The sequence below is a fragment of the Sinocyclocheilus anshuiensis genome, unplaced genomic scaffold (assembly GCF_001515605.1).
Source record: "Sinocyclocheilus anshuiensis isolate Anshui unplaced genomic scaffold, SAMN03320099.WGS_v1.1 scaffold612, whole genome shotgun sequence".
Classification (NCBI taxonomy): domain Eukaryota; kingdom Metazoa; phylum Chordata; class Actinopteri; order Cypriniformes; family Cyprinidae; genus Sinocyclocheilus; species Sinocyclocheilus anshuiensis.
Genome location: NW_015554098.1, coordinates 356,953 through 366,557, shown reverse-complemented (window position 1 = coordinate 366,557; position 9,605 = coordinate 356,953). Strand labels below are relative to the sequence as shown.

The 9,605-nt window shown below is 43.4% G+C and overlaps 1 protein-coding gene across 1 annotated transcript in view; it reads left to right on the top strand.

The window, feature by feature from the left end:
• Positions 1 to 9,605, top strand: part of LOC107669525 (protein disulfide-isomerase) — a 40,247-nt gene that overhangs the window by 18,389 nt on the left and 12,253 nt on the right. Inside the window, exons 7-8 of the mRNA XM_016461795.1 lie at positions 169 to 289; positions 1,560 to 1,741. Of these exons, the coding sequence (XP_016317281.1) occupies positions 169 to 289; positions 1,560 to 1,741 (303 nt within the window). The remainder of the gene's footprint in view (positions 1 to 168; positions 290 to 1,559; positions 1,742 to 9,605) is intronic.

Here is a 9,605-nt window from a genome sequence, read left to right as displayed (position 1 = left end):
TCTTTATGCACCAAGAGCTTGTAACACTCCAAAGAGAAAGGAAAACTTGAAATCGCATCATATGACCCCTTTAAAAATTGGCGCTTAAATGAAAACGTGTTCTGTCTTTTTGGAATGATTGTTGTGTGTGTCTGTGTGCGTGTTATGAATTATTGTAATGTCTTTCAGCCTCATTTGATGAGTCAGGATATTCCTGATGACTGGGATAAGAACCCTGTCATGGTCCTGGTGGGCAAAAACTTTGAAGAGGTTGCCTTCGACCCCGCCAAGAATGTCTTTATAGAGTTTTGTACGTATTTTTTTCTCTATATAAAAATGTCTTTGCTTAGATGCAAGTTCTGTAGTCTTGAATGTTGCTTGTCATTCCATGTATGAGCACTTGGTTTGAGAGATCACTTTGCATGGCATATTGCCTGATTTATTTTGAAAGTGGGATCTTTTGATTGCCTATCCTAATAGCCTGGCATTGTAAACACAAGATTCCTGTATCTGTCCAAAAGCATACTGCTAATCCTGGCACGGGCACCCACAGGATACTTACTTGGAGAGCTCTCCTTCATATATACTCTTAAACTTGCTATAATAGGAAAGCGCGAGAAATGCTGAGATCATTTTGGCTCTAGAGATCTTTAAAACAAACTGCTTCCCAAACTAGCATTTCTATGAGGAAAGGGACTTTTTTTTTTTTTTACATGGCTATTACTGACTTTCTAATAAATGGCATAGGTCTTGAAGGGTAGAAGGGGGTTATATTTCATTTCATCGAGGGCATTAGAACGGTTATGAAAATGGTTGTTGTGAAATGAGTTTTGGATTTCCAAAATGTTTTGACAATGGGTAGATTGCATCATACATGCAGCTGTCAGTAACCAGTGCCAGACTGACTCTGAAAACCCATCTGCTTTTTCCCCCACATTTTAGTCCCATTGTCTGCCCTGTATTTCTCAGCACCCTGAAACCATTATAGGTCCTGCATATCCCTGTTCCTGTACTCTTTACAAGTCCATTAGCCAACTTGATATAATTTCATGTGTCATAACTTTATCACTAGTATCAATAAGTACATGTACCTTTGCAGTTATAATCAAGCTCCAGTGGGGTTTTGCATAGTCAAGCTATGTCTGTCCACGCAAACATGACACAATGTGAAATCAGTTTTTTTTGTAGGATTATATCCATGTTGCACATCACTTCTGTTTTGCGGAGCAAGTGCAACAGCTGCTAGAGCAATTGTAGTCAAGTTAAAGTGAGAGTTCACAGTTCTGTCATTTACTCAAACATGATTTTCTTCTGTGGAACACAAATTAATATATTTGTAACCCATATGCAAATCCAGTGGTTTTATCCAATTAAATAGTTTATTTACTGTCTAATTTTTGTCTGTTTATCATACTAAGTGATCATAATGCTTCAGAAGACTTGAATTAAATCACTGGAGGTGTATAGATTAAAAGGGTAAACTGCTGTTATCTGACTGAAATCAAATTTTTAAAGTGTGTAAATTCGCCTTTTAGTAAGAACCTGTTATTTTGTGTTCCGTTTGCTTTTTCTTGATCCAGATGCCCCATGGTGTGGTCACTGTAAACAGCTGGCCCCCATCTGGGATCAGTTGGGTGAGAAATTCAAAGACAATGCAAACATTGTTGTGGCCAAGATGGACTCCACAGCCAATGAGATTGAAGCTGTCAAAGTGCATAGCTTCCCCACGCTCAAGTTCTTCCCTGCTGGTGATGACCGTAAGGTAAGGCCTCGAGACAATTTGCTTCTGTTTTAGGTGTATTTTTAGCATAATGTAATGTGAATTATTTAAAAAATAAATATTGACCGTTCACAAAGAGCTTGATTGACAGGCGATCTGACCAATCAGAACGCAGATATTATGTGTCGCCGCTGATATCCGCCATCTTGCCCGACATCTATGGCCGGTCACCATAGAAATCCATGTTAAAACGGTAAAAAGATAAACTGATTTTAAACTTTCAATAGATAAATATGTGCGGAGGGTTAAGCTGTGCTGTTGTTGGCTGCCACCGTAACGGTAATAAGCTAAGGAATTCCTTTAAAGTACTTGTTTTGTGTACCAAAAATCTGTCATGTCCGGCGCTGTATGCATGGCTTGCAACGCTTAAGTTAAAATACTGAGTGTGAAATAATAAAATATGTTAAAACATGTGCTCTTATCATTCTGTGGACAAAATCCCATGAACTTCGCCCCGATCGGGAGCTGTGTATGCACATGTGCGCTCATCTGATTTCAATGCAGCTAACCTCACATCGCTTCATGTCATCTTCCCACTCATGAAACTATGACGGGTCCTTTACTGCAAAAATATGGTCACTGCGACACTGTAAAGTGATGAAACTATGGCGCTATGAGCTTTTTAAAAACCGTTTTCATAGGTTTCACGTTATATCGTCAGCTCGGAAAATATGTAAATGCGCATGCCCAGTAGCCGAACTGAGGCAATACAGTGATCTGTCACGACACATTGAAGAGCCACAAAACAGTACTATTTATTGTTTGAATTTCTTTTAAAAAAATTACAAAATTTGAAAGCTGAGAGTCCTGAGGCCTTGTTTCATATCAGAAGTAACCTTCTGATAGCAACAGTAACTAAGGAGGGTGGGTCTTTGCGAACGGTCATTTGCAATGGTCAGATCATAGATATGGTACACATATCAGGGATCAACGCTAAGGATTTTTTTTCTACTGGCCCAGTCGGGCCAGTGGAAAAATTTTTACTTGCCCTTCCAACATTTTCACTGGCCCTGCCTCAAAAAATAAAATATTTGCTGTCATCATTGTTTTTGATCTGTTATCTTGTATTCTAATTAGGGATGCACCGATGCCGATACTGAGCTCCTGTACTCGTACTCGTTAAAATGCCCCGATACCTATATGCTGTCATTAAGGCTAAGGGTTGCCCGACTAAGTATTGATAGTTGTGTAAATACTGACATACTAACAGCTGTCTAATTTTTGGTTGATTGTAATCTATTACATACCTTTCTATCCAAGTTATCTAACATTTATCAAGCTGAAATTGTTCTGACACGGTTTAACTCTGAGTTCTTGTTATATTTTATTACCATTTTCTAAACTAATCGGTACTCGGTATCGGCAAGTACCAAAAATAAAAGTATCGTTATCGGGCGAGTACTGGAAAAAGTGGTATCGGTGCATCCCTAATTCTAATAAATAAGCTTATGACACCAATATTTTAGATACCAATTAAATTTTGTAATTCTCAATAATATTGAATTGAATCATTTCAATTGCGATACCACAGCAAAAATCACTAGCCAAAAATAAACATAAATATAAAGTTTAAACATTATTAAAGACAAGTGACAGCCAGTAAATAAGAACAAATGAACAAATTACAAGTAATGGCACAATTAAATATAGGCCTATAGCACAAAAATATAAATGAAATGATGCTTTAGGTTTTTATGTTTGTATATGTTCAGGTACAGAAATTGAAAAATCACATATAAATTAACATTTGCATATTCTTCACTCTGTGTTGCACCTTGATTTTTCATAGCCATTTGAAATTAGAGGCAACCACTGCATTTTAATCATGAATTTAAAAAAAAAAAGTGCAATGTTTGATTTATATTCGACTGTATAATTTCAAAATCTGAAGCAAAAACAGAATAACCTGACTTTAGCTTTGTGAAATTATACTACATAAAACATCTGTACGAAACCGAAACCACAGGTGGGCTGAATGAGACGCAGATTCACACTCTGACAGCAGACAGCGCTTATGGTACAGTGATACAGCGTTTCCTTGGTTACTGCTGTTAACACAGCAGCGCTGCGCATATTAACCATTAACACTAATTTAAATGCATCATACGGAGACGAAATGAAAAGAAAACGCCATTTCTGAAAACAGTCAGTTCCGTTGCCCTCAGAAATACATTCATATAAAATTCAGTATTTGGATTTTCTTCCTATATTTCGCGCATCGTGAACGGTGATCTTGTTCTGCCTGCTACAGTATTTTCTCCTCTTTGTGTCCGTCTTCAGCATCTCTGGCCTCTTTTATCGCTCGTTCACAGTGGTCTAAGTATAATAATAACGTAATATTTCCACACAAATGGCCATTGGGAAAATGATTGCAGTGCAGTTTGTGTGCAAGCACGGGACAGAAGATAGTCTGAAATAAAACAAAAAATGTCCGGTACATCAGAGCATCTGTAACATACTCCAGTGTATAAATTTAATATAGATTAATCATTGTTAAAGCTACAAAGTTAGTTACCAGGGCGGGTATTTTGACATACTTTTGTATGTATTTGCCCGTTCAGGCGGCTCACGCGGCTGTCTGTGAGTACTAAATGTAGTTGTCTTTCGCGCCCAAATGCTTTTTAATCGCTTTAATTTTTTAATTAACAAGTCTTAAAAACACATGCAAATGATAAGTCGGCACGACGCTGCAGTGGCCCGATCGGGCAAGTGACAAATCCGTCTACTGTCCCGAACGTCTTTCGCGCTGGCCCCGGGCCATCGGGCAGTCCTTATTGTCAGGCCCTGCATATGGTCTGTATGTATATTCCTATACTCACTACTTTGTGATTAAGCATCAATGCAAAAAACCTATGGAGTTTTTTCAATATCAACTCTTAAAGTTTTTGATACTAAAGATTAATCCGATGTTAAGTTCAAATGAAGTCCCAACATGGCATTTTGTTACTTAAGGTTTCAGTTATATACATCAAAATTTACCATGTACTGCCATGTATAATTTTTGCTGTATATTCATGTATTGGTGCGTATAAACAAAAGGTTTAATATCATTATTTGTCACTAACATAAATACTGGAAAACATGTCATTTTAACTGAATGTATTAGGCTGAATAGGCATTTTAAACCAATTAATTAGAATGGCAGAAAGTGAGTAATTGGGTGAGTTTTTGCCTACATCAGTCAGCCCCAATATTCTCTTTTTGTATAACAAGTATACAAAAGATGTTAATAATGCACAAAAGATGTTAAATAAAAACCTGTTTATTCTGGATTGATATTAGTCTCAACTCTTCTATATGGGAGAAAGCAACGGAGGATGCCTCTTTCTCCCCGTTGTTCTAATTCTTTTTAGTGGTTGTTGTTTTAGCCAGTATCCTAGATGAGAGCATAACTGTACACAATTTGAATTATAAACATTCCGAAAGTTCCTGAGCCAGGAATAACTTCATAAATAAGTATCAATGAAGTTTAGTAAATATCAATTATGTGCATTTGTGGCAGAGGTGTTTTTATAATACTTGAGTTCATCCATCAGTACAGTTGGTTCATCGCCTGAGATTAGTAGATATATTACTATTTACACATGTCGGGAAGCTAATGTCTACCATTCTTCTTTAAATATGTGGTTCTCTTTCAAGCATACGTTTCGGTGTCTCTCTGTGGAATACGCCCCTTCCGTGTATTCCTCAGAAGCCCTATTACATTACGCCAGCCCAAACTGGCTGGCAGACGTGATGTTGTGTCTGGGAGTGGCCTCCCCAGCCCTCAGTATAAAGGGAGTGACACAACGTTACTATGACATTCAAAAACCTCTTCTCGCTTCACACCAGAAGCCTACAAATTAGATAAACCTTTAACGAACGACTGGCCACCACGCCATTTTTCGCCTGACTCCTTCAATTTGCATTCCAGCTGATTGCAAGGATTGTTCGATATTACGATGGCTGCAGCAATGCTCTGCATGTCTTGGGCTGAAACATGCCCAATTGGCGATCGAGAACCTCGGTTCCTGTGAACACTGTGCACGCTTCACTATTGGTGCTTTTCCACTGCATGGTACGGCTCGGTACGTTTCACTTTTGGGGGGTTTTCCACTGGGTACAGTACCTGGTACCTGGTACTTTTTTTAGTACCACTTCGGTTGGGGTTCCAAGTGAACCGTACTGTTACCAAAACGTGACATGTAAACTCTGCTGATCACGGATTGGCCGGAGAGAATCGTCACTACCTGCGTCACTGAACTTGCGACACAAACACAAAAGAACCGCTAGATTTAAATCAGCACAGCCAGCGAAGGATCGAACGCAACTGTTTTGAAAGAGCGCACCTTTTTTTTAACAACCAAAAAGTTTTGTTGTCTGTTGCGGAAGTACAGACGTTCCTCTCATTGATAGCAGAGGAGCGGATCCAGCGAGAGCTTGATGGGGCGACGCGGAATGAAAAAGTTTTTTTTAGGAGTCGTGGTAGTAGAAGCGGCGCAACTATAACGACATGTGAATAATCCCACCCACTCTAGAGCGGTACTGAACTGCAGTGGAAACGCAAACCGTGCCGTGCCGTACTGAGCCGTGCCGAGCAGAGTCATACCACGCAGTGGAAAAGCGCCATATGAAGAGCCTTTGTCACAAGCTAGCACGCCAAGCTAGCCTGTCAGGCCACAATCCCCTCATGTCACCTAGCCCCGTTCCAGCTGCCACTCTACAGGTACCCATCCCTGTAGAGCTGCCCACCACAGCAGCTTTATCCTGGGGTGAACAGCTTGACGTTTGCGTCCCTCTGCCCAGTGTGCTCAGCACGGACGAGGAAGAGGACGCGCTTGATTTCGAGGAAGAGGGACAATCAGACTTTCTTCTCTCTGAAGAAGAGGAAGATTTCGAGGACTCCCCTTTCCTCCCCTGCTGACCCGGCACAACCCCTCGCCGCGGTGGGATCCACGGAAGATGCAGACGGGGCACCATCCCTGCTTCTCAGTGTTGATCTGCAAGATGTGTGCAAATGTGCTGCAGAGAAACTAAACATTCCGTGGCCGACCGTGGCAGCAGAGACTGCAAAGTCTCGCTACGAGGGTAAGAGGCTGCCCACAGCGAAACGGGCAGCACGGCGGCTCCTTCCTGTGTTTCCAGAGCTCCTGGAGGAGGTTGCGGTGACCTGGAAGGACAAACCATTCACCAGCAAGATGCCCGTGCAGGGAGGATCCGCTCTCGATGTGGAGGGAATGAAGGGCACAACACAACGTCACCACGACATTCAAAAACCTCTTCTCGCTTCACACCAGAAGCCTACAAATTAGGTATACTTTTAACAAACTCCTGGACGAACGACTGGCCTCCACGCCGTTTTTCGCCTGACTCCTTCAATTTGCATTCCAGCCGATTGCAAGGACTGTTCGATATTACGATGGCTGCAGCAATGCAGACTGTCCCGGCTAGTGAGGGAGATGCTGTGCGACTTTGTTTATGCGGGAACAAAATTTCATGCAAGGACACACACCAGGTCTGCTCTGCATGTCTTGGGCTGAAACATGCCCAATTGGCGATCGAGAACCCCGGTTCCTGTGAACACTGCGCACGCTTCACTATGAAGAGCCTTCGTCGCAGGCTAGCACGCCAAGCTAGCCTGTCAGGCCACGATCCCCTCATGTCACCTAGCCCCGTTCCAGCTGCCACTCTACAGGTACCCATCCCTGTAGAGCTGCCCACCACGGCAGCTTTATCCTGGGGTGAACAGCTTGACGTTTGCGTCCCTCTGCCCAGTGTGCTCAGCACGGACGAGGAAGAGGACGCACTTGATTTCGAGGAAGAGGGACAATCAGACTTTCTTCTCTCTGAAGAAGAGGAAGATTTCGAGGACTCCCCTTTCCTCCCCCCTGCACTCCCGGCACAACCCCTCGCCGCGGCGGGATCCACGGAAGATGCGGACGGGGCACCATCCCCTCTTCTCAGTGTTGATCTGCAGGATGTGTGCAAACGCGCTGCAGAGAAACTAAACATTCCGTGGCCGACCGTGGTAGCAGAGGCTGTAAAGTCTCGCTACGAGGGCAAGAGGCTGCCGAGAGCGAAACGGGCAACACGGCAGCTCCTTCCTGTGTTTCCAGAGCTCCTGGAGGAGGTTGCGGTGACCTGGAAGGACAAACCATTCACCAGCAAGATGCCCGTGCAGGGAGGATCCGCTCTCGATGTGGAGGGAATGGAGAAGGAAGGACTTCTCCGAATGCCCCCCATGGAGCCATTAGTTGCCGCGCACTTGCACCCAAAGCACACGGCGGCTGCAAATCCGACGTTGCCATCCAAAGCTGACCATTTCCAGTCAAGCATGACGGAACACGCTTCTAAAGCAGTTGCTTTCTCTGTCAGGTCTCTGAACGTGACCTCTATGCTGACCGCGTACCAAGCGGAATTGCAGGACGAAGCGTTGACCATACCAGGTCAGATGCACTGGAAAGAGATCTGTGTCATTAAGGATCTTTCTCTGCGTCTTCAGAGATGCGCGGTTCAAGCTGCGGGCAAGGCCATGGTCATTCAAGAGAGAGGATGTTGGATTAACTTGGCAATTCTCTCTGACAGGGAAAAAGAAGCCATCCTAGACGCACTGGTGGTCACAGAGGCCATTTTTGGCTCTGCTCTGACACTGATGCAAAAGAGATGCGAGGAAAAGAAGAGGGATTAAGAGGCTTTGCAGCTCTGTATGCCTAGAAAGGCACAGACTGCACCCCCTCTGCCACCTCGGCAGAACTTCGCACAAGTTACGGCCCGCCCACCCCCCAGCTACCTCATTCCAAGATGGCAGAGAATGAACGTGAATGCAGCGGGTCTCAGCGGAGTCCCGGAACAGCGAACTGCCTGGCCTAGGAAGAACTATCCGCCTGCAACAGCTCAGGCAATCCTGCCAGCTCCTCAACCTCATTCTCACTCCCATCCTCAGGAAGTGAGGAGGAAGAAGGCAGTTTTGATGGGGTCTTCCCTGGGGAAAGGAGGCCACAGCCCCTCTGTTCACTAGCTCCCGACCCTCAGATGTTCAGCATTCGACAAGGGACGAGTTTCGAAGTTCCCAGATGTTCTGTGTGGAAAATAGAGAAACTAGAGTTGGGCCAGGGGAAGCAGAGCAGTGAAAAGGACAAGAGATGGTGCAGTGGTGTACACCAACCCACTAGTCACAAGCACTTTCCATGTTCAAAACTCAAAAGTTTTCACTGTATTCCCAGAACATGTTGCAAAACATAATTCCTCAAAAAATGTTAACAGAACACCATATAGCATCGCTCCCTTAGAGGTGATGACTTCAACTGTCCAAGCACCAAGTGTCCACGGATGCGCAGTACAGACCACAAACTCGATAATGACTCGGCCACACGATGGCGCCAGAACGCTGGGAATAAACGGTTGGCGAGAATGCACACAGTCCCGCTGGGTATTAAGGACGATACAAAGAGGCAACCACTGCATTTTAATCATGATCTGCACGGGCAGTTGTTTTTGATTTGATTTGGATTAATTTCAGGATTTAAAACAAAAGAATGGTCTGACTTTAGGTGTTATTTATTCATTTGCTACAATTAATGAATGTTCAGAAGAATTTTTCATTGGCAGTTTAACTAATGTTAACTAATGAAGCTAATGTAAAGTGTGACCAAACAATAAAGAATCAAAATACTTTCAAACAATATCTAGGGCATCTGCTGATTGGGCTGACATGTTTGAGACACCCACCAAACGAGAAAACGCATCTCAAACCCCGTTGCACACCGTTTCCAGGAAACATGTCGTTCAAACCGGAAGCCATAGCAAAATGGTGCGCACCGGTTTGAGGTTGAACTTGCCCCAGGTCTGAATGAGACGCACTCTCTGA